The following is a 27,903-nucleotide window of genomic DNA, read 5'->3' as shown; positions in this document are numbered from 1 at the left end:
CCCTTCTCCTTCTTTTCCCCCTGTTTATGTATGAGCTCCCAGTTCTAAAAGTCTGAGCTCATACGTAGTTGACATTTAAAGCTAATCTTCTTACACTGGGGGGAGGAGCCTAGCTCGCGACCGAGATGGCCGCGTTTTAGCTCGGCTCCGTTCAACCGCCTGTTTTCTTCGATTATCCTGTATTTCTCCTGCCCCGGGAAGCCCTCCTTGCTGTGTTTCGGTATTGTGGGCACTTTGCGGACACTTACCCGTTGCTCCGGTGATCCTGGGTGCTGTCGATCCTGTGCGGTGGTCCCGCTCGGAGCCTTCGGGGCGGACTGGCCTGGACCTCCTTGCAACGACGGGACGTGACGAAGCGCGATGGTCGGCCCTGGCTGGCGCTGTGGATCTGGTTGCGGAGGCTGATGTGCGAATAGGCCGGCTGTGCCCGTTGGCGGACCCGACTGGCCTGGGCCTTGGGGTGCGGACGCTGCCTCCTGCGGGAGAGCCTCCTCATTTATCCGGCTTGGTCCCCCCTTTGTTCCCCGGCCCGGCCATTTTGGATTTTCCGCCCGGGCTCGGAGAACGGGGCCGGCGGCACGAGGGGGCCGACGAACATCCTTCTTCTGGTGGGTCTCCTTCCTGCCTTGGGGCGCCCCGCCGCAGTTCGGCTGATCTCCTTTTGCTTTGGTGTAGCTCCGGCCGGGGCCCCCGACGACCGAGGGCTTGCTGGGCTCCTAAGATGGCGGCCGACCCTGGAAGTCTCTGCCGGGCCTGGGCGAGCACTGGGGGCCCGCCACACGGCCCGGAGGTCGGATCTTGTGAAGGGTTTCCTGCACTTCAAATTGTCCTGGATGCACTATACTCCTGGCGGACTTCCGTGGCTGCGCCTGTTTCCCCTGTGGAGGCGGACCCGCTTTTTGAATTATGCGGGCCCCCATCGTTGGATTTGGCTTCCTCGTTGCAGGGTACGGCTGGTGTGCTCCTGATCTCTGTACCTCCGGCGGTGACCGCATCCTTGGATTGGAGACTCTCCGACGCCCTTCGTCGTCCTGCTTTGTTGCCTCGGCCGCTGGTCTGCGGTCCGTTTGCATCCTGTCCAGGCCTCGATGATCCTTTCTGTTTCTCATCGCGTCGGCTCCCCGGCCGGGGCGCCTGTGCCGACCCAGCTGGGCTCGCCTCGTTGGACCTGTCCTTAGAACTGTGCCTGCGGTGCGAAGGTTGTACCGTAACTTTTTTGTATCCTTGGTATTTGCTTTCACGTTTCTTCTCAGGACTGCCGCTGGATTTACTCCTGGACCCTGTGTCCCTCGTCGTTTGGACTTTGTTTGTTTGGATGATTACAACTTTGGACAAAAGCGGACAGGGCTGAAATGACTTATTATATGCGGTGGTCTTGTTTTTGATCTATGACCGACATGTGCTGTTGTGATGTTGCGTAACTTTTTGGGACTCCTGAAACTTATCCTGATATCGTTAACTTCCCGTGGGCTATGCCTTTCCCCCTTTTCACAGGTGGTGGGATGGTTGCGGATAATATTGTTTTTTCGCCCTCCCCCGTGTGTACTGTTCCTTCCTTTCCCTGGCCCTTCTCTTTTGCCTTTGTTTCTACCTTGTTTCTTTCTTCTATATTTCGGGTTCTATTTAGGGCGACAGGCACGCTGCTGGGGGGTTGGCCGTAGCCTTCTGCAGGGGTGTAGGGTGGGCTTGTGGGGTGGGGGGGGGGTCTGTTGCTGTTTTTGGAGGGTCTTTTTCCTCCTTTCTTCTCCCCTTTTGGTTCTATGGCCCTTGCGTATCCCCTCTTTCGGGGCTCTGTCTCGTCGTCTGTCCCCCTGGTGTCTTTCTGGGGTATTTTTCCGGTATCGCGATGATTCTGGCTTGTTGGATGTGTTTTCTTTATTTTTAATGTCTATTTTGTGCCGGGTTATTGTATTCCTGTTTCGTCGCCCGGGGGCGGGTGTTTGGGTAAGAGTCCCTTCCTTTTTCCTTTTTCCCCCTTCCCTTCCCCCCCCCCCCTTACGTGGGGTTCTCTTCTTTTATTGGGGGTACGTTTCGTATTGTTTTTGTATTTGGGTCCTTTTCTGTGCTGTTTGGTGGGACGGTGGTAGCTGCGGTGGCGGGCATTGGACGATGTGTGCAGTGGCCTTTCCTCCTGTCCGTTGTTTTGACCGGTGCTTATTGGTATGCCTATTTCGTATTTGTTTCTCCTGGGTTTTTACGATCGTTGTGTTGCTGCCCGCCGCAGCCCCGCCCCTTTGGTTTCTTTCTCGGCCCGATATACTCCTGTGCTCCCTAACCCGTCCTTTAAAAAATGAGAAAACTACCTTTCTAATTCTTGTCTCCTGTGACTGCTCTACGATGCTTGTTATTTCTCCTGTTTCTTGGCCTTTGTATACTGTGATACTCTGTGCATTGTTCCTGACATTCGGCTCTGTGGTGGCCAGCCCGGTGGGTTGTAGGCCCGTATTTGTGAGCTCTCTCTGTACAATAAAGGTTTTCAAAAAAAAAAAAAAATCTTCTTACACTGCTATTCATGTTGCCATCTCGATTGTCAGACACCACAATGTATTGTAGCAGTTTGCTAATGCTATTACTCTGACCTGCACAACTGTACACCTAATGGGCCGTTCATGTTACTGTTTAATGAAAATCTCTAATACGATCGGCTGTATAAAACAAGCATTTGCAATTCAATAGGTCTCGCACTTATGAGAGTTTGTGCTATTGGCATTGTAAATGACAATGCCTTTTATTTCTTGTTATTTTTTAAACAGATAAATAAAAGGCATTGTCTAGTACAATGCCAATAGCTTAATGCAAATGCAAGACAAATTGCAAATGTGTTTGTGCTATAAACATTTTAAAAAAGTGTTAGGAGAGAGCGTGTTGCAGGCAGGACAAAGCTATTTGAGAAAATAGTGCTTGGAGGCTGAAATTAAAACCTACCAATAGCAACACACATAACAGGGGGAAGTCGCCATGGGAGGTAACAAAATAAGACAAGGTGGTACTAAGGAGGGACTACTAAGCCTATTGTCCAATGAAAAGCCACAGTTTACAGTGGACAATGACACAAGCCAATGAAAAATATGGGTTGAGAGTGGGTGGAGCGTCAAGTCCCTTCCTGAATACAGCAAGCCTTGAAGAGCAGCGCATGCGCTGCCCAGGTTTTTGACCTAAAAAACAAGAAAAAAAAGAATGTACTTCTACCCAAACAAACCCATTTTAGCAACATTAGGCTAATGAAAGACTGGGGAGAAACATAACTTTCAAATCTGTACCATGCAATTTGCATGAAGCTCTTTGATGGCAGTTCATAGCTCACTGTGCAAGATTACGACTGTAAGTTATGAACTACAAGTAACAAAAGGATCTCTGTGACAAAAGCAGTAACCCACCGAGTTATGCACATAATATACAGTTCTGTGATCTGCATGGTACATGCTCATTTGCAGCAGGCATATTAACCTGCTTTACTTTAGACAAGTCACAACTGCCAATAGACGAAACTCTGATCTCCCTCCAGCAGGAACATTAATCACCAGAGATATCAATATTGAAACCTTTATTGTTGCTTGAAAACTGCTGGATATACAATGAACTCTGCAGACAGAGTGAGAAGTGAGTAATTGTGCTGGCCAGGCCTGCTGAATTACTGGGAGCCGATATTGCAGCACTGCTGCAAAACCTGCCCCCTAGTGCCAAAGCCATTCCCCCAGCCCTCCAGCCTCCCGGTAAAATCCCCAGTGCCCAGTCCGGCCAGTCCGGCCTTGGACATTACCTCACTACAGTGATTTTTATGACAGATTATCATAACACTGCTCTATGTGACAAATTACCAGAGTCCTGTGATGATGAACATGTATTATTAGTGGTGGTTATTTTTTCATTCTCATGCCAGTTTTCACAAATGTAAATGTTCTACCTGTCTTCTTTGCAGCGGCCCTCACTACATCCTCATCCACTGTAAGTAATACTGCAACCCTTTATGGTCCCCCACGACTTCTTCTCTGCACAAAAGCGTTTTTTCTTTGGTTCTAGATTCAAGTCAGGTGCAGACGCTTCACTGCACCACATTCCCAATTGCTCAATTAGCCACATACTGGCGATTCAGTACCCTTTTCTGCTAGTTGCCCAAACAGTATGGCATCTCTTAAGCTGGGGCCCTATGGCCTCCTTTGCAGACTGTGACAGTATCAGTGTAAGTGGTAGCATTTGATACAACCAAACCAAAAAATGTTTTAATAAAGTTTGCCATACCATTGGTCTTGGTCATAGGTGTTAGCGCTTAAGCAAACAGGTCAGCAGCATTTTGTTCAAACTTTTGTGGGTGGCACTCTTATTTACCCTCCTTAGTAGAACTCATTATGGTTGCACTTGTCACAACCAGGCCTTTGTACACAGAGTACCTTCGGTACTTAGAAATAAGGGTGCACTATTCGACTGGAAAGAAACACTAAAACCCAGAAGCAGAACTTTACTTCAGAGACTAGTCGACTTTGCTTGTCCTTTTTGTTCTGCTGCAGAGAGGAGCTGGCCTGCTCACCTTGTGGCTTCAGCTGGCGGGAATGGTCCTGGTGGACCTCCTAATGCAGTTTCCCAAATGGTTGAACTTGTGAGGCAGACATGGTTCTGACTCCAAGTTCGGCAGCAGTTCCGTTGCTGGAAACACAGCATTTCCCAACCCTCTAAATCCAACAGGGGAAGAGACGTTTGGCTGTTTTTGAAAACTATTAGTCGATATGATGGTACCACCCAACTCTGAATATGGCAGGACAAATTATGGTTGGGCTGACAGGCGTCTGTCCGTTTTTGATGGCTATCCTGTTACACCCAAAACCTAAGTGCTATTGGGGTTGGCCAGCCCATTAAAGCCTAAATGACACCAGTCTTTCTCCAATACCCATCGGCCCCAATCAGACTATCTTCTCTCAGTAGTTACATTTTGCACCTATATTCTCTCTCTTTTGGTGCCCTATCACCTTTCCATGCTTGTCAAATGTCCTTTTCTCGCCTTCTCCACAGATCTCTATTCCACCAATGGCCGTAGTGCAGCCCACTGTAGTAACCGGCAGTTCTCCAGTAGTGGAGCCACCAAGGAAGGTAATGTCTGAATTATACGGCCCATGCATGTGCGGAAATGGAGTAGATTAAGAGGTCAGATAAGGGTTGATAGGAGAGATAATATCTGCTTTGGATGGTGTGGGCTAAATGGGATGCAAGGACATTAGACAAGGATCCTTTTCTATCTGTAGTGGAAGCTTGGAATGCATGAGCATAGATAGGCAAGTGTTAACCTCTGTGGAAAGTGCAATCCACTTCCGCCAAATGCTGGCAGTTTGTGTAGCTCCTCAGGGGTCAAACCCATACAAAAAAGTTCCATAAACTGGTTGAAGATAAGATACACATTGAACGCATAAGGGTTTGGATAATGGTTACCCATTCCTGTGTTCAGGATTAGATGATCTGCCTCCAGCCATTTTTTAGAATATGAAATTAAGACTAGGAAAGGGGCTCTATCTGTTGGCCTTGAAGGATCTTTATGAACTTTCTAAAAAGGAATGGTTATATTTCAACCTAGACATGATTCATTTCCCAAATCCACTCAATCGCTTACCTCTGATAAACTGCTTTTCAAAGAATGTGGTGCAAATTGCCTCTGAAGTGCAAAGCTCTGTCTTTTTTACCTTTCTGTGCTTAGAAACCCACATGGAGTGAACACAAATCCCCAGATGGCCGGATCTACTATTACAACTCTGAGACCAAGCAATCCACTTGGGAGAAACCTGATGAGCTAAAGTCAAATGCGGAGGTGAGAGTAAATGGGTCCCTATGTCAATTTGCAGAGAAAACCAAAACAGGCAGAAAAAGTTTGAGTCTACAGTAGCAGGGAATCCTAAAAAGGTAGGATGACTAGATCCATGCCTGATTTGAGGATACTCACCGACTATATAAATGAATTCCACTTAGATTTATGTTTGTACATTATTTTCCTATGTGGATACACTGAAAATTCAGAACAGATCTGTCCCTCATGGACTTACATTTGAGACTAACTACTAAACTCACAGATCTATATGTCAATGAAATAAGGCCATCTCAACTATAGGTAAGGACTGATTGTATCTTTCAGTATTCCCAAATCAGACATATCAATAAGGGTTCTCAGGATATCAGTGAATCTTTTTACCACAATACTAGGAAAAAGCAATAGAAAAAGTATTTTTAAAAGGATGCCTAGGGGTTCCTCAAATATTTTATTAGGGATTATTGTCAGGGGAAACCATCCACTCCCAATTGATTTTTTTATACGGATCATCAAGTGTTAACCTCTATAAGATGTAGGTATTTTTTGGAACAAGAAATACCATTGTGCCTGTCAGTTTTATCTAACACATCAGCCTATTTTTGATAACTCCAAGTGTGTTTGCTATTCACTGTGGTGTACCATTAGCGATCTGGTGGTCCCCTAACAACAGATGTTATTTTATAAGAAACATACAGATATCATTTTGTGTGTCCTACAGGTATTGTGTACAAAACCCCAACCTTGATTGTTTTATTTAAATGGTGTCTCTAGTGAACATTACCTTTTTAACTTTTCACACTAACTGCCTCGTTTAAAAAACATTGCAGTCACGTTTGACTTTATTTTATCTTAACAGTGACTCCAAAGGATCCATCAGTTTCGATTTTACTAGATAGTAATGTGTGGTGTATACCTCCGAAACAATGTGTCTATGAAGGAAAGTTACATTAGACATTATTTATGCAATGGATCCAATTTCATTTATTCATTTAACATTTTTGTATACAAGGTCAGAGAGCATACCAGCATTTTACAAATGGAAAAAGAACTAAGAGAAAATGTGTGTGTGCATAGCATATTTCAAATATACAATAACAGGTATATGACATAGGTTTGAGGCTTACAAAGTAAGAGGGAATAGATTTGGGCTGTTATGTAGGAGGAAAAGATGGTAGATCCATAACAATAAGATGAGTTCACAAATGTACAAAATATGAACGAACTTGTAGCCTGTACACACGCATTGAAACTTGCTGGATTGCCCTGACTGGAGTACCCTTCTCCCGCAGCACTGCTCACCCAGCTCGGGACCGGAGGAACGCCAGGAGCTGAACCCGGAAACACCCAGTGGGACTACAACCCCCTTGAGACCCTAGCGCCCAGAGAATGCGCTAAAAGGAAGACCCCGGCCCGTGGCGCATTGTAGCCTGCACACACTCATCGCCACTTGCTGGATCGCCCAGACTAGACTGCCCTTCTCCCGCTGCACTGTTCACCCAGCCCGGAACTGGATGAACGCCTGGAGCTGAACCCGGAAACTCCAGGTAGGACAACAATCCCCAGAGACCCTAGCACCCAGAAAATGCGCTAAAAGGAAGACGCCGGCCCGTGGCGCCTTGTAGCCTGCACACACTCATCGGCAGCTGCTCACCCAGCCCGGGAACGGAAGAATGCCAGGAGCTGAACCCGGAAACACCCAGTGGGACTACAATCTCCAGAGACCCTAGCACCCAGAGAACACGCTAAAAGGAAGACGCCGACCCGCCGCGCCTTGTAGCCTGCACACACTTATCGCCACTTGCTGGATCGCCCAGGCTGGAGTGCTCTACTCCCGCAGCACTGCTCACCCAGCCCTGGGAATGGAGGAACACCAGGAGCTGAACCCGGAAACACCCGGTGGGACTACAATCCCCAGAGACCCTAGTGCCCAGAGAACGCGCTAAAAGGAAGATGCCGGCCCGAGGCGCGGTACAGGGCGGACCTCTCCACGCCCGTCGGAGCCAAGAGGAGGCTGGACTGGGCCCCCCCTCTAACATCTGCATCAGAGACAGGTACTGTCATATTTTGGTGAAATAATGGTGAAAATAAGGGCCTTGGGGGAAAAGAACGCAGGAGTGGTAGGAGCGGCTCTGGACTCATTTTTGGTCAGAGCGGCAAGTGTCCTTACTCGCGAAATAGAGGTGACTGAAAGGTGCCTTTCTATGGAACCGCTCCTATTTCACCAGGGGGAAATTCCTGATAGATCAAACGAGTCCCTATCGGTCATGCAACCATCATTACTGATAACATCTTTGGATCTCCTGCCAGGACACCACTCTCTCCCTTGAGAAACAGGTTAGCAGGACAGTTTCTACCTGCTGTGGTGCCCTTAGGATTTAAAGAAAAATCACCCACTATCTCTCTCTAGAAGCACGCAGACAGGTTGCGGTGGCTCTTATAGCCTCCAGGCTGGACTACTGCAATGCACTATATCTAGGCATTAACAACGGCTTGGTCCAACGCCTTCAGATTGTGCAAAATGCAGCGGCCCGGTTTGTCGTGGATGCCCCGAAGTACTCTTCAGGTTCTGCCATCAGGAAGAACCTGCACTGGCTCCCCATGCAGGCTAGGATAAATTTTAAGGCCCTCTGCCTTACGCATCGTGCCCTGAACGGGACAGGGCCCGAAGATATCCGTTCACTTGTGTCCCACTATGTTCCCGGTAGGGCTCTTCGCTCCGCCAACAAAAATCTGCTTGTTGTCCCCCGAGTATCGAAGGTCAGATGGGGCGGAAGGGCTTTCCGATTTCTCGCCCCCAGACGTTGGAACACTCTCCCTGAGGACCTTCAGCTCTTGCTTCCCATGCCCTTTTTCACAAAGCACTCAAGACCTGGCTATTTCAAGAAGCCTACCTGTAACCCGCTCCCTGCCCTCCTCTGATCAAACAGTTGTACCACCTTTAAGCGCCTTGATACCTACGGGTTTAGTTGCGCTCTAAAAATTTAATTTCAATTCAATTCAATTCAGGTCAATGTGGGTCTTCCCCTCCAAATGTATCTACTCAGGTTACACCAAGGAGGGGGCTGGAAATTTCTCCCTCGAATATGTCCCCAAAGGATCCCACTCCTAACCCACCGGCCAAGCTCACTAGAATAGGGGGTACTATTAATACGAAGCTAAAAAACACTAAAATAACTTGTGCCCCCCAAACTAAAAGGCCCCCAAACCAGGGCGACTACAACGAATCTTATAACATCAGCCCCTCTAGTATCTGCCAATATGTTATCACTCCAATTGGCTCCAGATGATCCCATTTGGAATGAAGTGACTAAAAGGTCAACAGCTATAATCAATCCTATTTTTATTAAACTGACTCAAATTGAAAATAGGTTGGCCGACTTAGAGTCACAGAACCATCTATTAATATCTCAAGTGCCCCTGCAAGAGATCCCCTTCCAGAAACACCTAGAAGCAGTAACTCAACTCAACTAAAAACGGCTTGGGAACCATCCACTTCCGCAACATTGTCAACTTTACCGGCTGTCACCACCATGGCCCCAGCACAGCCCCTAATAGATATTTCCAATCTAAACACATCTCGGGAGGCCTGGAATCTCCAAGAGAAGAGCACAAGGGATCTATTGCGGCAGGCACCAATAGCCCAAGAGGAAATAGGAGGGGCCAATCAGGCAGTAGGATTATGTGGGACCTATACTGGACCGATAGACTATCATCTGCAACAATCTCTCCATCTTCCACCGGCAGCATCCCCACTGGTACTGGTCTTGGCGAATGTTCCCCCCCTTCGAGAAAACCAGTGTGAATCCAAAAGACAGTTAATGGATACATCTCTTCACTGGTTAATAGACAATCTTAAGGGATCGCAAATGGGGAGTTACCAACTGACCACCAAAATGATCATGGCCAGGAGAGTGGAATGGGTGGGCAGTGCAAGAAAATCTTTCACTGGTGACTGCGTGGTTATTAATTTTAATAATGCTTATACAGGACCTTCCTTTTTAGATTAATTAATTAATTAATTGCAAGTTTATATAGCGCTAGGATCGACTCCCGGAGGAGTATCTCCGCGCTTCGACCGCTGCGAAACCCTTCCTGGCTTCCCTGAGAGATGGTCCCTTAATGGGTACCTCCAGGGTGAGACCAGGCATCCCCGGCGGTCTGGTGGGGCCGCTAGTGAAGATGAGGCAAGCTAATGCCCAGAGTTGCCGAGTGTGATCGCTGATCAGAGTGGGCACCGAGGCGAGAGAATTATCGAGTCCGCTGACCCTGGTCCAGAAACCTGCCGCGTCGGGAATCGAACCCTGGTCCCGGGCCGTCCTCTGCTCTCGGGTCTGCCGCCTCTAACCAGTGAGCCACACTACTTCATAGATTCTCCTCAAGGAACTCGCAGAGTATCGCCTTACCACTGGAGCATTTTTATAACCAGTTTGTAATGACACAAAGGGATTACAGGATTAGAAGAAGCCCAGTAGTTGCACACCTGAAAGATAATGACGGCTCCAATATTAGTTCAGGGAATAGGCTGCAAAACAGATTCACTTATTTTTGAAAGACAAGGGAGACCCAGCGGGTAGCCAAGAACCATGGGTATAACTGCGTTATAGAAACAAGGGTTCCTAGCTTATTTAAATTTTACGCAATACAGTATAGCACACAATGGAATACTATACGATAACTTGTTCATGCCCAGCCGGACAGGAATTTTATTTTTTCAAACAATGTTAATTTCAACACAATATTTTTAGACAAATAGTATGACACAAGCCTGTGCCGTACTTGGAAAGGGAGAAGATAGAAAAAAGTGGAAGGGGTGTTTTCAGGCAAGGAAAAAAGAGCAAAACAGGGCACTTTATAATTGGAAAGAAATAGTGACAGTGTCGCCTGGAGTGAAACAAACAATCTCAAATTTTGAAATGCTACATGTATGTACACTCATAGGTGTCGACGTTTCGATCCCTTCGCTCAATTAGTTAATTGGGATATTCATCAGGACTTAATAATTAGGGTTGCCTGAATATAACAAAGCCTGTTGAGAAGATAAGAAAACAAGCACAAAGAGAAATCTTTAGTGAAATTTAGGAGAGCAGTCTACGCATGCCTTAAAATTCCTTTATACATCTGACATCACAGATTGTGACATGTGCTGGGTGATTGTGCCATTTGTGAAGTAAATAGTCGCGTTCGCATTTTACATTATAATTACAACAATTAATTTACATACTGATACTCGGAAACGCAGTGATTCAAGTGCAGCAATTGTTGGGAGTTTGTGCACAACGAGTGACTGTGGGGATTGTGCAGCAATGTGTTCAGTGACTGTGGGCTGCCCATAACTCAGTGAACCGGTGTTAGAGCCGGGTCTCATGCACGTCTGGGTATATTGTGATTATGGACCTTTCAATTCTTACTGGTCAGCTCAGCACGTACCTCTATATTAGATGAGGTTTCTAATAAGGCGTCAACCTTGCTAGGGGCGCCTAGGGGAAGCGTCCAAGGATACAATAATGGTCCTGGTCGAGGGCTTTAATTATTTCCCAACGTTGTTTTAAGTCGGGCTGTAGGGAAAAATGCATTTTAGTATGCGTGGTCGTGGCGGGACCGCAAACGGGTGAATTACTCAGGTTACCTACCCATTGTGAGCTCGTTTTGAAACGAATATGTTTCCAACCGAATCTTGGGGCGGGATGGCTCAATAATTGAAAGCGCCGATTTTAGCGTGCTGAAATAAATTATGTTAAAGGTTTTTTATTTCCATGAACACCGTCTGTGGAGTCTAAACGGGCAATAGTGAATGGCGTTTTTACCTTGTTTATCGTTCTTGAAAGGTGCCTTAAGGGCTCGGTGGCCACTGGTAAAAGATGTGCACTCAATAATCGAACAATGTCGTCAATGTTGCACTGCAAGTAAAGATAGGAGTTAACCAGGCGCCCAATTTGTGAAAGTAAGTAAGAGTCAGGATACAGCCACCGGGGAGGAGCCACTTACCGAGTGTGAATAAAACTCGCTACTGGCCGGGATGCTTCGTGTTTCAATGCCGGTTACCGCTGGTGTTCCAGGGCTTCCTAGTCATAGAGTAGCGTCCGGTCACGTGGAAGTGACTTCGGGCGCCATCTTGGAACGGTGTCCACGTCATGACTGGCTAGGAAAGTGGATGGGGTTCTTGGGCGCTAACATGGGCGCCATTTTGAAATGTCCCAGAGGCGGACTATTATGCTTAAAACTGTTGGACCCATAGTCAGAAGTTACAAGGGGACCCAGTGGGGTGGAAAAAAGGGGGGGGTTGTGGCGCAGACTACTTGGTATTGGAATTATTAGACAAGGAGCCACCTAGTCAGGCGAGTTCAAGGTCTGCTGCAGAGGTTACCTAACACTTGGCAAGATACAGGGGTGATGGGTGGGGTGAGGGAAATGCATGCATAACCGTGAAACATTTGTGGCACATATATGTTTATTAAAAACTAGTAAAAAACTAAAGGATGAGAACACTGAGTCTTTTTTCTTTTACAGTTCCTTAATTCGATATCGTGTATTCACAATAGAGTGGTCCAGTCCTCACTCCGGTTCAATCCAGTGTGGATTGTGTTGAACTGTATAATGGATTTCAATTCCTCCCGATTCAGAATTTGTTGCAGATTGCCGCCTCTTTGTGGTAATTTTACCGATTTTAAGACTGTCCATCTTAGATCGTCAGCCGTGTGTTTCAAGGATGAAAAATGTTCCACTAGTGGGGCATTGAGAGTCCCACATCTTATGCGGCTCCGGTGTTGGCTTATGCGTGTCTTCACCTTCTGTGTGGTTTGCCCCACATACATTTTAGGACAAGGGCACAAGACCGCATAAATGACATTGCAACTGTTACAGTTTGTTAAGGTTTTCATCTCATTTGTGACATTATTGTGACTGAAAGTGCGCCCCTCCAGTGTCAAATCACACACAATACATTGTCCGCATTTTACATGCCCTGTCACAGGTGGTAAGCCCCAGTTGGATTCAATCGTGTTACTTCTAGGTGTTGTAGGTAGGGCTGCCCTGACAAGATGGTCTTTTATGTTTTTGCTTTTTTTGAACGCAAACAATGGCTTTTCAAAAGTTAGTTGACCTGCGTTCAGGATTGACCAATGCTGCAGGATTGTCTTGCGAATTTGATTCGAAACTGGGGAGAAAGTGGTTACACAAGCAATTCTTTCAGTCCTCTCCCTACTTTTTGGTTCAAGTAAGACGTCTCGGGGGCAGTACCATGCTCTTTTAGCAGCATTCCTGACTAATCTTTTTGGGTACCCCGCGCTTTTAGTTTGGATGACAAAATATCTGCCTCTCTGAAATAGTCAAGTTTTGATGAGCAGTTGCGTCTTATACGGAGGAATTGTGAGTAGGGGAGAGAGTCTTTAAGGGCTTTAGGATGATTGCTATTATACCTCAACAGTGTATTGCGTTCGGTTGGTTTCCTGTAAAGTCGGGTTAGCAATTCGCCCTCCTCATGGTAAATTGTCAAATCGAGGAAAGGGATCTCTGTTTTATGATGGGAGAGGGTAAACTGCAGGTCATCACAGTTATTGTTTAGCCAGTGCAAGAAAGACTCTAAGGTCTTCTCGTCCAGATCCCAAATTAAAAAAATATCATCTATGTATCGTCGCCAGATGGCGATCCCAGAGCGGAATGGATTGAAATCCGATAGGATCGTGCCTGTCTCGAGCGCGTCCATAAACAATATTGCCAGGTGGGGGGCAAAAATAGCCCCCATAGATGTACCCTTTATCTGCTGGTAGAATACCCCATCAAAGACAAAAAAGTGTTTTTGTGAGGCACAATTCCAATAGCTGAAGTATGAAAAGTGTTGGTACTCTGTGGGGTCTGGGCCTGGAGTCAAGGATTTTTTGAATGACCCGTAGAGCCGCTCCTTGAGGGATATTAGTATAGAGCGACTCTACGTCCAGGGTACAGAGTGTCTGGGAATCAGGGTCAAAGGGGTAATGCTCAACCAAGTTAATCATTTCCATGCTGTCACGGACATAGCAGCTGGTAGATGGCACAACATCTTTGATGTGAAAATCCACATAGGAACCCAGTGGTTCCAAAATTGAGCCACAGGCAGACACTATCGGTCTTCCCGGGCGTTTCTCAATGTTTTTATGGACCTTGGGGAGGGTGTAAATCACAGGTAGGCGTGGACATTTGACATTAAGGAAGTTACACTCCTTCTTACTAAGGTAGCCTTCATCTTTGGCATCTGAGGTTAGCTTTTTAATTTGTGCTTGAATATCACTGGTTGGATTACGTCCTAGTCTTAAATAATGCTCTCTGTTGTTTAATTGACGATTAATCTCATCTTTATAAGAATCAATGTTCTGCAGCACAATTCCACCGCCCTTATCAGCACTTTTGATAATCAGATCGGCGTTAGATTTAAGTGGCGACACTGTCACTATTTCTTTCCAATTATAAAGTGCCCTGTTTTGCTCTTTTTTCCTTGCCTGAAAACACCCCTTTCACTTTTTTCTATCTTCTCCCTTTCCAAGTACGGCACAGGCTTGTGTCATACTATTTGTCTAAAAATATTGTGTTGAAATTAACATTGTTTGAAAAAATAAAATTCCTGTCCGGCTGGGCAGGAACAAGTTATCGTATCCATTGTGTGCTATACTGTATTGCGTAAAATTTAAATAAGCTAGGAACCCTTGTTTCTATAACGCAGTTATACCCATGGTTCTTGGCTACCCGCTGGGTCTCCCTTGTCTTTCAAAAATACTTGAGCGCAATCACTAGATTGCAGGGTTTGTCGCAAACTCGAATCACCTCATTCTTGAGGGTGGCCTTCCTAGTGCCATAGTACTTACAGATCCTGAATCTGTCCTTACCTCCCCTTTTAAAACCCTTGTTCTTATTTCTTAGGAGATGTCAGACCATGCCCCTTTGTATACTGTAGATCATATCAAACATTTATGTTCACTACCATCATTACTATCAGAGACTCCGGATGCCCCCCCAGGTGCGGCTTCCAGTTTACCTGAACAACTAGAAAAACTAAAGAAGAAACAGGTCAGGCTCCAATTAATGGTACTTATGCTTACAGATTATCTGAAATCAGGTGTCATACCAGTAGGATTACCGGTGCGGAACATTCCAGGCATATTCACGGATAATCCCAAGTACACGACAAACTTTAGCTACATTGGAACTACATGTTCCAGGCAATGGCTAGCATTGGGCATTGATATTGCCACTGAGACACTCAAAACACTGGAGATTGAAATCAGTGATCTCCTAAAACAAATTAACGACTCAGACCCCACACCTGAATGCAAGAAACTGCTTGAACAGGTCGAGAAGGCAGTAGCAGAGTTTAACTACATAGAACAAAACAAAAAAGCGAATAAAGTCAAAAAAGATATTAAGAACTATAGTGCTGAGAATACCTATCCTTATCTTAATAAAGATTTTTATACTAACAGGCCTAATTTCAACCCCCATAACAGACCGTGGGGCCGTTACAATAAACGGCAAAACATAGTGGGATTCTCCGATACTTCGGAAGATTCATCTGACCACTCAGACCCTGGTGAAGGAGGGAGTAACTCAAGAAGAGGTGGAGGAGCCCCGCAAGGGAATTTTTTATCCAGGGGCCAATCAGGAACTCCTCAGAGAGGGAGAGTGAAAAAACCGCGCAGATGGTTCAATGGTAGCCCCCTCCCAGCAAAATACTCCTGAGGTAATTCCAATCTTCAACCTGTCCAACCACATACTACAACATTCTGAATTAGAACTTTTGAAGAAGGGACTGTCCTTTGTCCCTACCATTCGTCCAAATTTCATGGAATTGCAGACCGAATTACTTAGATTCTTTAGACTTATTCGTCTGAAGGCTTTCTTCCAGCTGCACCCTCCACCTCAATCAAACCGCAACACACCCTTCAGCCCTCCTTCCACCTTCCTGCCATCTGCCAGTATGGTCCCTTCTGAAATAGTGACTTTCGAAAAAATGATCATTAAAGATCTAGTCATTGGAAAAGAAAAAACTATTCATTCCTTACAACATCCCCAAGAGTGAGAAAGAAGCAATCAGCACACTTAAATCTAACGCCGATCTGATTATCAAAAGTGCTGATAAGGGCGGTGGAATTGTGCTGCAGAACATTGATTCTTATAAAGATGAGATTAATCGTCAATTAAACAACAGAGAGCATTATTTAAGACTAGGACGTAATCCAACCAGTGATATTCAAGCACAAATTAAAAAGCTAACCTCAGATGCCAAAGATGAAGGCTACCTTAGTAAGAAGGAGTGTAACTTCCTTAATGACAAATGTCCACGCCTACCTGTGATTTACACCCTCCCCAAGGTCCATAAAAACATTGAGAAACCCCCGGGAAGACCGATAGTGTCTGCCTGTGGCTCAATTTTGGAACCACTGGGTTCCTATGTGGATTTTCACATCAAAGATTTTGTGCCATCTACCAGCTGCTATGTCCGTGACAGCATGGAAATGATTAACTTGGTTGAGCATTACCCCTTTGACCCTGATTCCCAGACACTCTGTACCCTGGACGTAGAGTCGCTCTATACTAATATCCCTCAAGGAGCGGCTCTACGGGTCATTCAAAAAATCCTTGACTCCAGGCCCAGACCCCACAGAGTACCAACACTTTTCATACTTCAGCTATTGGAATTGTGCCTCACAAAAAACTTTTTTGTCTTTGATGGGGTATTCTACCAGCAGATAAAGGGTACATCTATGGGGGCTATTTTTGCCCCCCACCTGGCAATATTGTTTATGGACGCGCTCGAGACAGGCACGATCCTATCGGATTTCAATCCATTCCGCTCTGGGATCGCCATCTGGCGACGATACATAGATGATATTTTTTTAATTTGGGATCTGGACGAGAAGACCTTAGAGTCTTTCTTGCACTGGCTAAACAATAACTGTGATGACCTGCAGTTTACCCTCTCCCATCATAAAACAGAGATCCCTTTCCTCGATTTGACAATTTACCATGAGGAGGGCGAATTGCTAACCCGACTTTACAGGAAACCAACCGAACGCAATACACTGTTGAGGTATGATAGCAATCATCCTAAAGCCCTTAAAGACTCTCTCCCCTACTCACAATTCCTCCGTATAAGACGCAACTGCTCATCAAAACTTGACTATTTCAGAGAGGCAGATATTTTGTCATCCAAACTAAAAGCGGGGGGTACCCAAAAAGATTAGTCAGGAATGCTGCTAAAAGAGCATGGTACTGCCCCCGAGACGTCTTACTTGAACCAAAAAGTAGGGAGAGGACTGAAAGAATTGCTTGTGTAACCACTTTCTCCCCAGTTTCGAATCAAATTCGCAAGACAATCCTGCAGCATTGGTCAATCCTGAACGCAGGTCAACTAACTTTTGAAAAGCCATTGTTTGCGTTCAAAAAAAGCAAAAACATAAAAGACCATCTTGTCAGGGCGGCCCTACCTACAACACCTAGAAGTAACACGATTGAATCCAACTGGGGCTTACCACCTGTGACAGGGCATGTAAAATGCGGACAATGTATTGTGTGTGATTTGACACTGGAGGGGCACACTTTCAGTCACAATAATGTCACAAATGAGATGAAAACCTTAACAAACTGTAACAGTTGCAATGTAATTTATGCGGTCTTGTGCCCTTGTCCTAAAATGTATGTGGGGCAAACCACACAGAAGGTGAAGACACGCATAAGCCAACACCGGAGCCGCATAAGATGTGGGACTCTCAATGCCCCACTAGTGGAACATTTTTCATCCTTGAAACACACGGCTGACGATCTAAGATGGACAGTCTTAAAATCGGTAAAATTACCACAAAGAGGCGGCAATCTGCAACAAATTCTGAATCGGGAGGAATTGAAATCCATTATACAGTTCAACACAATCCACACTGGATTGAACCGGAGTGAGGACTGGACCACTCTATTGTGAATACACGATATCGAATTAAGGAACTGTAAAAGAAAAAAGACTCAGTGTTCTCATCCTTTAGTCTTTTACTAGTTTTTAATGAACATATATGTGCCACAAATGTTTCACGGTTATGCATGCATTCCCCTCACCCCACCCATCACCCCTGTATCTTGCCAAGTGTTAGGTAACCTCTGCAGCAGACCTTGAACTCGACTGACTAGGTGGCTCCTTGTCTAATAATTCCAATACCAAGTAGTCTGCGCCACAACCCCCCCCTTTTTTTCACCCCACTGGGTCCCCTTGTAACTTCTGACTATGGGTCCAACAGTTTTAAGCATAATAGTCCGCCTCTGGGACATTTCAAAATGGCGCCCATGTTAGCGCCCAAGAACCCCATCCACTTTCCTAGCCAGTCATGATGTGGACACCGTTCCAAGATGGCGCCCGAAGTCACTTCCACGTGACCGGACGCTACTCTATGACTAGGAAGCCCTGGAACACCAGCGGTAACCGGCATTGAAACACGAAGCATCCCGGCCAGTCGCGAGTTTTATTCACACTCGGTAAGTGGCTCCTCCCCGGTGGCTGTATCCTGACTCTTACTTACTTTCACAAATTGGGCGCCTGGTTAACTCCTATCTTTACTTGCAGTGCAACATTGACGACATTGTTCGATTATTGAGTGCACATCTTTTACCAGTGGCCACCGAGCCCTTAAGGCACCTTTCAAGAACGATAAACAAGGTAAAAACGCCATTCACTATTGCCCGTTTAGACTCCACAGACGGTGTTCATGGAAATAAAAAACCTTTAACATAATTTATTTCAGCACGCTAAAATCGGCGCTTTCAATTATTGAGCCATACCGCCCCAAGATTCGGTTGGAAACATATTCGTTTCAAAACGAGCTCACAATGGGTAGGTAACCTGAGTAATTCACCCGTTTGCGGTCCCGCCACGACCACGCATACTAAAATGCATTTTTCCCTACAGCCCGACTTAAAACAACGTTGGGAAATAATTAAAGCCCTCGACCAGGACCATTATTGTATCCTTGGACGCTTCCCCTAGGCGCCCCTAGCAAGGTTGACGCCTTATTAGAAACCTCATCTAATATAGAGGTACGTGCTGAGCTGACCAGTAAGAATTGAAAGGTCCATAATCACAATATACCCAGACGTGCATGAGACCCGGCTCTAACACCGGTTCACTGAGTTATGGGCAGCCCACAGTCACTGAACACATTGCTGCACAATCCCCACAGTCACTCGTTGTGCACAAACTCCCAACAATTGCTGCACTTGAATCACTGCGTTTCCGAGTATCAGTATGTAAATTAATTGTTGTAATTATAATGTAAAATGCGAACGCGACTATTTACTTCACAAATGGCACAATCACCCAGCACATGTCACAATCTGTGATGTCAGATGTATAAAGGAATTTTAAGGCATGCGTAGACTGCTCTCCTAAATTTCACTAAAGATTTCTCTTTGTGCTTGTTTTCTTATCTTCTCAACAGGCTTTGTTATATTCAGGCAACCCTAATTATTAAGTCCTGATGATGATCCCAATTAACTAATTGAGCGAAGGGATCGAAACGTCGACACCTATGAGTGTACATACATGTAGCATTTCAAAATTTGAGATTGTTTGTTTCACTCCAGGCGACACTGTCACTATTTCTTTCCAATTATAAAGTGCCCTGTTTTGCTCTTTTTTCCTTGCCTGAAAACACCCCTTTCACTTTTTTCTATCTTCTCCCTTTCCAAGTACGGCACAGGCTTGTGTCATACTATTTGTCTAAAAATATTGTGTTGAAATTAACATTGTTTGAAAAAATAAAATTCCTGTCCGGCTGGGCAGGAACAAGTTATCGTATAGTATTCCATTGTGTGCTATACTGTATTGCGTAAAATTTAAATAAGCTAGGAACCCTTGTTTCTATAACGCAAAACAGATTCACAGCTCTCTCAGATTTGGAGTCATGTGGTTGACTAAACCCTCCACTCACTGTACCACCAGGAAGGGAAATTACTGTGGTTCACCCAGTGATTAAGCCACAGGTGAAACAGTGAGCCCTAGAGTTTTGATGTTGTCAATAAGTGCAGTCTAAGTATCTGGTAGAGACAAGCCATTTTGAATTTGTGTGGCACCAGGTTAGGGTGATGTAAGGAGGAGCTATGTTTTGTTAACATCGACTTTAAGATGATGTGCCGTCATCCAAACTTTTATATTCTCGAGAGTCGAAGCTACCACAGTAATATCATCAGAAATGGACATCTTCAAGTAAGGCTACAGGTCTTCTGCATACTGATGATATCAAAGTGAAAAGATGTGAACCACTTTTGGAACCTTATCTTCCAAACCCTCACATCCCTTTGCAGTATAAAGTAGGATGTCATGACTGAGAGAACCAAAGGCAGCTATAAGATTTAGTAATATAAGCAGGCAGGAGTCACCTTCATCTAAAATTCACAGGCACCATCTATGGTTTCAGAAGTGCAGCAAACCTTGAAACCAGATTAAAAGTCATCCACAAGCTTGTTGTCTTTTACAAATGTCTTCAATTGGTTGTTGGCACAGTAGTTTAGCTAAGAAAGGCAGGCCTAATGCACTCCCCCGACAGCCAAACTGGACTTTTGTGCAGTGAAAACGTCGTAGGGACCCCTATGTTGACATCTTCTGAGACAACTCTTTTTAGACAAACAGTGGAGCACATTAAAGTAGCCTGTGACATTAGGATTTAACTTACCAGTATGTCCACCTGTTCCAGTCAGTCTTTCTCCTATTCTGTTATTTAAGTTTTATAGAATTTTGTATACAGGCCATGTTCCTTGATGGCGTTTGGCGCGAGGAAGGAGCAGACATGGCACATCATCATGCAGTAATGAGATTATTGAAAGAGACAGGTTGTTTTCATGAAAGGCAGCACATAGGGAATCTTTTTGAAATGGAGAGGAAGTAAATGCCACAAAGTGGACTCAAGACAGGAAATAATCTGCCTATACAATTGACTGTTCTAAAGGAAGGACTCTTTAGAAAGGTATTGGACAAGTGCAAACATATATAGGGGGCATGCCATACTAGGTGTTTCTTCAAGACCTTTGAGGCATTCCCAAAAAGAGACTTTTGCATTGACACAATAAATTAAGTGTAATTCTGGCAGCCACTGGAGGTGTTTTAGGATAGTGTTCGCAGAGCTAAAGCTCGGAGTGCTCACCACCACTCTAGGCACATTGTTCTATACTACATGTAGAACGTGGAGTATTGTCCTAACCAAACCAAGGTAAATAACTTGGCCAAAATCTAATTCAGATTAGATTAGGCTGGGACCACAGCCGTCAGCTGCCCAAGTTATAGTTATGTAAAATTGTATTTAATTTAATTTCTTCATTTGAAAAGTGCAAGTCAATCTTTGTCCCAAGGTTTTTAACAGCAGATACCATCTTACGTTAACATCCCTTACCTGACGGCAAATATGTGAATCTACAGATAACCACACTTGTGTTGACAACCATTTTATTGATGTTAAGAATCAATCAATTTCCCCATCCACTTCTTGACACCCCAGCATGCACTTATAGAAACCATTGAATCCATTGATAGCGACATCTATTCCCACTATCCGAAAAGTAAACTGAGTATAATCTGCATAGTCGTAAAACTGTAGGCCATGGAGCGAATAAGGCTGATCAAAGGAGCAACATATAGATTAAATCAAATCTAATCAAATCAAGGACATTTGTACAGCGCACATATCACTCGGAAGTCTCATGGCGCTTGCAGACGGTTCTGATGGAATACTCATTTAGTTGTCAAAATGCCATGACTTCAGCTTCTTGCGATAGCAGTTATGATCAGCGATGGTACATAAGTTTAAGGGAATTTTGTTCCAGGATGCAGGGGCAAGAAAGGAAAAAGACCTGCCTCCTGTTCTACTGGTACAAATTCTAAGAGGTGGGAGCAGTGATTCGTTGCTAGATCTTAGAGCCCTGCGAGGCTGGTACCAGCATAGTTTTTTGGACCAGTACCCCGGACCTTTTCCATACATGTTTTTGTGTGTCAGACAAAGAATCTTAAATAGGATTTGTTTTCTGACCGGGAGCCAATGTAAGGATCTCAAACAAGGGGCAGAAGGAGATCTGGGCGAAAGATTCGGGACCAACCTTGCCACGGTGTTCTGCAAAATCTGAAGTCTAGTGAAAAGGCTTCATTGATTGAGAACAACAGGGCATTTCCGTAGTCCGTACGATTTATTATCAGTCCTTGTACTAATGGTTTCCTGGCCTCAATAGGAATCCATTTAAAGACCTTACATATGCTACGCATCACTCTAAAACAGGCACCGATAATATGGTTGGTCTGACTTTTCATAGACAATTGGTTGTCCATATAGAAGCCTAGGTTTCGTACAGTCGGTTTAGAAGTTGGACAGGGCCAGAGGGGAGACTAAAGTATGGATTCCTGTTGAATCCCACAAGACCACCAGAGATGTTTATGATGAAATAGATGCACTTTGAGAACGATTTGTAAGAAATGACTTAACCTGATCCGAACTGCACCTCCCAAACCAGTCTCCTAAAGCAGCCCTACAAGATGGCCCTGATGATCAACTGTGGTAAATGCTGCTGACAGATCTAAAGGGATAATTGTGTTGACACTGTGGTTGTCTCTAGATATACACAATTAATTGATGGCTATGACCAGTACCGCGTGTGTACTACTTTAGGGCGGAAACTGGCTTCAGTGCGGAAACTGGCCTAGAACCACCTAGCATTTTACTGTCCTGTAAAAAGAGGTTACGTTGTTTTGCCGCATGACTCTCAAAACGTCTGGCGGCTGATGGTACGAAAGCAATGAGTCATTAGTTTGCAAGGACTGTCAGATTCAAATTTGTCTTTTTTAATAGGGGAATAACTATTTCTTCTTTCATGGATGAAGGAACAATGCCTGTTCCAAAGACAAACTGATAATTGTATAACACAGGCACACTCACTGACCCTAATTAGCTTGGTAGTTAATTTGGCCAAGGGTCAATCGGTGATCCTGAATTAATGGACGCAGAGGCCATTTTTAAATCATATATATCCAAAGGAGAATAATTATTCAAAGTAGAAATAGGGATAGGACCAAATGAAGTTCTGATAGTATATGCTTATTTGTCAACCTCAAAGATCACACAGAAGAAGGTTAATTCATCACGTAACTCAGTGGATGATGCACTTTGAAGCTAATCAGATCTGGAAGGAGTTTGTTTTATATAATAGTTTTTATTAGCGTACATACTTACATACAAAGGAAACATGTCTTAGAGAGCACTGTACATTCAGAATCCTCTCCCAGTCAATGTCCAGGGAGGTCGCATACTAGGACAAGGAAACCCCCAACAACAAAAACCTCCAGCCCACCACTCCTTGGTACTTGATATAACAGTAGCAAAGTAACATTCCCAACCACCAAACATTTATAAAGGGTAAATATATTCCTTCAGAGACCCTATAATCATCAACTAGAGGAGACTTCATCTGTTGCCTATCTCCACCCAGTAAGAGCCAGTGGTCAGAGCTTAGGCACCATGTAATAGGGGGAATGACAGAAAAATATGTGTTCTACAGGGGCACATCATGACAGGTTAGTGTCCCATGCCTGTGATTAAAAATATTTTCTTAAGCCTGTTCATTACTGCCTATGTAGAAATGTGCACTCAGCTTAACTCTATGTAATCAGTGAGCAGGTCCCTGTGGCACCATTGTGTTTCTACCATATTGTGATGGCTCGTTTAGCTAATACCAGGGTCAAGTCCAGGAACTTAACCACTGGTATCTCCAGGGCAGGACGAGGAAAAAGGCCAAGGAGCACTCCTGCTGGCATGTTCAGTATAGAGAGGCATGTTGTGTCAGTATTTGCAAAATCTTGATCTAAAAATTTTGTAGGAAGGGACAGGCCCATAACATGTGCATTAGGGCTGATTCGGGAAGGGAAAAACAAGGACAGGCCGCGGCTGTGCCTCAAAGTCTTATTTATCCAGGCTTGCCTAAAATAAGCTCTGTGGAGGATATTGCATTGAATATATTTGAATTGGCTCCCCCGGATACTTTATGAGGGTAGTCTAATATCGTCCGCCACCTGAGTCATGAATGGCTTGAGCTAAATCTGGCTCCCGTAAGATGCACAATGAGGTGCAGTATTATCCATCTGTTGTAATAAGGCTCTATAGAACTCCCCTTTAAGGAACAGATCACCCAGCGTAGAGAGGCCAGTAACGCAAATGCCCAAATCTGCCTTTCGAGGTGGGTATTCCCAAAAGAAAAATGGCTGGGGCAAAGGGAATCTACTTTGCTGTTAGCTGGTTTATGCTACATAATCAAGATGCAAAACCAAAAGTTGATGGACAGAATGCAGAACAATGTCATACATTCACCCCAGTACAGAGATCTGGGCCTAAATCCATCGTTTTTTTGCACTCCACACCACCCCAGTTCAGTCATGGCCATATGCAAATCAGCCTTGACCCTGTGCCTCATGGGAACAGTCCAGCTCGAACTGCCAAGCCTTGTCTTTACTGGACCGGAATCAAGCATCCTAGGACCGGTTTCTGGCTATCAGCCGTCCTCGGCCAGGATAGCTTGACTCCAGTGGTGTGGAGAGCATGGGACTCACGTCTGAGCATACCCATCCCACTCGGGGTGACAAATGCAAAACCAACAGTTGATGGACAGAATGCAGAACAATGTCATACATTCACCCCAGTACAGAGATCTGGGCCTAAATCCATCGTTTTTTTGCACTCCACACCACCCCAGTTCAGACATGGCCATATGCACATCAGCCTTGACCCTGTGCCTCATGGGAACAGTCCAGCCCGAACTGCCAAGCCATGTCTTTACTGGACCGGAATCAAGCATCCGAGGACCGGTTTCTGAAGAGAGCATCTAGAGAGCCAACTAGCTACCCACTGTAACTGAGCCACTAGGTAGTAGCGAAGTGGAGAGTGTGTTTAGTATTTTAATAATCTTAAATTGGGCATTAGATGCCATGATTATTTTGGTAGAGCATAAATTAGTTGAAACGTTTCCAATTTCTAGTTCTCATTTGGTAAATGTTTTCTTATAACTATTCTTGTCCTTTTGTGTATAACCCAGGCACCATTCACTTTAAGTCTGCTTGGGGCTTAAGTTTAGATAAAAGTTCACAGATCTAAGTCTGGTGTTTTGGCCTCTGATTTGAAACTTTGATAGCAAATCTAAGGCCTGTGTCATCCAGTTAGTTAAGTAACACTTAGTATGGACACAAGATCCAAAGGGTCAATATTACATAAGAGAAGGGAGATACAATACTTGCACAGTGGTACTTTAATGTTAGTTACCTTCTTTTCATCTCACACACAGAAAAGGTCCAAAAATTGTTCTGAGTGTAGGACAATCAAGCTATGATGCTGGGGTTTCAGCCTGGGTCTTGGATCTCACTGAGAGTGGCTCTGAGACTTCTTGGCCTCCTGCATCCTGGTTTTTAGTACCCCAGAATAGCTTATGCGGACTCTGCAGTGGGATCTCAAATCTCAGTGGGCTTAGCCCCAAGGGAACCTCTCAGATTCCATCCAGGTTTCAGAAGAGACTGCGAAAGACCTGCAGTGGTGGCTAATTGATTGCAATTGAACAAGCAGCAGACTCCTTTCCCTTCCGTACCACAGCTGATGCTATGACAGATGCATCACTGCTAGGAGGGGAGGTCAGCTAGGAGAGGTGGTGGTCAGAGGACTCTGATCTCCAGCCGTGACCAGGTTATGGGCCATTCGCCTGACATTGATAGACTTCCTTCCAACCATGAAAGGAGGCTGGTCCAGGTCATCACGGACAACATTACCACCATGTGGTATTCCAACAAGCTGGATGGTATGGGGTCTTGGGTCCTGTTCAAAGGACCTCTACCTCTCTGGACCTGCTCAGCTGTCAGGGCATTTCCCTGGTCTTGAACCAACCAGTAGAAACTTTAAATGCCAAAGTGGACAAACTCAGCCATCGACACCCAACGGATCACAAATGGCAGTTACACCCAGAGGTGATGCATGCGTCTTCCAGCAGTGGGGGGAACCCTTACTCCGTCTCTCTGCCATAGCTGAGAGTGTGCAATGTCAACGTTTTTGCATACTGGAGTTCCCAAGGAGGCTCTCTCTTGGAGATGCATTCAGGGGCTTCTGTATGCCTTCCTACCTCCACCTATCCTGTTCTGAAGAATATCAGGAATGACTGGATGTAGTTCCCACCGTACAGACCCATCGCAAGCAAAGTTGTTGGATGTTTTGCTTTTTGTGCTGTCTTAAGCCCAGCAGGAATTTGCTGTGGGCACTGTTAAAGGCCATTTGTTGGACCTGTCAGCCTATTTGTGTTCGCCGTACCAACAGTCCTCATTTAAATAACCAGTTGTGCTGTGTTTTCTTAAAGGTTTAGGTCATATCTTCCCATCTAGACCTTTTGTGATGCTGCAGTTGGACCTTAATTTGGTTCTTACTTTCCTTATGTGCACCCCTTTTGAATGATTGCACATCTGATCTTTGTGTCTCTTGACTCCTAAAACGGTCTTTCTAATTGCCATAACTTCAGCGTGTCACAAGTGACTGCAGGCTCTGTCCAACCTCAATTCACCATTTCCCCCTCCCCAGACAAACTGGTATAGAGGACCAGAGTGACATTTCTGCTGAAGGTTGTGACTTCCTTTCATGTCATCCATTCCATCACTCTTCTGGCATTCTTTCTCTACTCCCTCTTCAAAAGAGGAGGAAAGCCTACAGTGCTTGATTCCCAAAAGAGCCTTGAGTTTTTAAATCAATCATACAAAGGTCCATTGAGAACATAATCATCTCTTTGTGGACATCAATTCACACATTCACAAAGCAGGACTGCCTGTATATCTAGGTCAGTGGGAGGGGCACTTTGCCTGTTTGGTCACATACCCACCCACTAGAAGGTACTGCTTTTGTATCTCTTGAGAAGGTGAGGAATCCTCGGATAGAAGTATCCATCAGAAAACAAGTTTCTTACCTTCGGTAATGCTCTTTCTGGTGGATACTCTGTCAAAACGCAGAATCCTCATCAACCTTCCACCGCCCACTGCTCTACAATGGTCACTTTCTACATACATAACCAAAGTTCCTTTCAAGATATCTGCACACTGTCACATCAGTTAATGAGCTCAGCATCCAAGGACGCAGGCATAGTCAGGGAAGAGACTGAAGTCAGCATGTAGAGGAGGCTGTGTTGTCACTTTAAGGGTTGTATAAAGCAGGCATGGGGCCACCTGATGCCAACTTCTGACACTCTGAAGCAATGCTAAGAAAAATCTGGGGATCCAGTTTGGCACCTGGTGTATTCACAAAGTCAGGAATCTGCGGTTAGAGTATCCACCAGAAAGAGCATTATTGAAGGTAAGTAACTTGTTCTTCTTTTTGCCATTACACTTGTCTGTGGTGTCATGGTTTCCGTAGCATTGATACAACAAATTAAATTGCATTGGGCATAGCAGCAATGAGAGAATTAACTGAGGTTGTATACATGGGAGCCTATTGTAACATTCCCACAGGTCTCACTGAACTGAGTACCTCTTTTGTGTTCCTATTTAAAAAGTTAGTGACCATTCAGCAGCCGAGTTTACAGCATAGACGCGCAGTGAGACATACTTTGCATTTAATTCAGGCCCTTGCTTCCCTCCTCACGACAGCAGTAAGGAAACATGTAACTTGCAGTAGCACAAATAGTAACAGATTGGTTGTTTCTCAAGTTAGAGCAATAACTCAATTGTATTTAAAACTCTGCCAGCCTTGCAGTAACATATTCTCTCTTGCTGCAGTTGAACTTGTGTTTAGCTCTAGGAGAACAATACGTTGTATTTACTTTACCCAATTACTAGATGACAGAGTTACACAAAGTCACAACTCCTTTAAGCTGAAAAACTCCTGTTACAGGAAAGTAACATTTTCCTTATTGTGCATGGGAGACCTCTTTACAAAAGGCTGCAGCCACGTAGAGGAGAGAGAGAGAGAGAAAAAAAGAGAGAGAGAGAGAGAGAGAGAGAGAGAGAGAGAGAGAGAGAGAGAGAGAGAGAGAGTGTTAACCGTTTATAGCATGGTCCATATGATTGTGAATGAGCATCAAGAGGGGGTAAACAACCTTTACAACGCAACTTTTACCACGCA

At 44.9% G+C, this 27,903-nt stretch overlaps 1 protein-coding gene across 1 annotated transcript in view; it reads left to right on the top strand.

Moving 5' to 3' along the window:
• Nucleotides 1-27,903, top strand: part of PRPF40B (pre-mRNA processing factor 40B) — a 289,560-nt gene that overhangs the window by 84,352 nt on the left and 177,305 nt on the right. The window contains exons 7-9 of the mRNA XM_078685984.1: nucleotides 3,920-3,945; nucleotides 5,005-5,082; nucleotides 5,681-5,791. Of these exons, the coding sequence (XP_078542110.1) occupies nucleotides 3,920-3,945; nucleotides 5,005-5,082; nucleotides 5,681-5,791 (215 nt within the window). The remainder of the gene's footprint in view (nucleotides 1-3,919; nucleotides 3,946-5,004; nucleotides 5,083-5,680; nucleotides 5,792-27,903) is intronic.

Source organism: Lissotriton helveticus, chromosome 1_1 (assembly GCF_964261635.1).
Source record: "Lissotriton helveticus chromosome 1_1, aLisHel1.1, whole genome shotgun sequence".
In the NCBI taxonomy this organism is placed as follows: Eukaryota; Metazoa; Chordata; class Amphibia; order Caudata; family Salamandridae; genus Lissotriton; species Lissotriton helveticus.
Note: the sequence above shows the minus strand (reverse complement) of the source record. Positions and strands in the feature narration are given on the sequence as shown.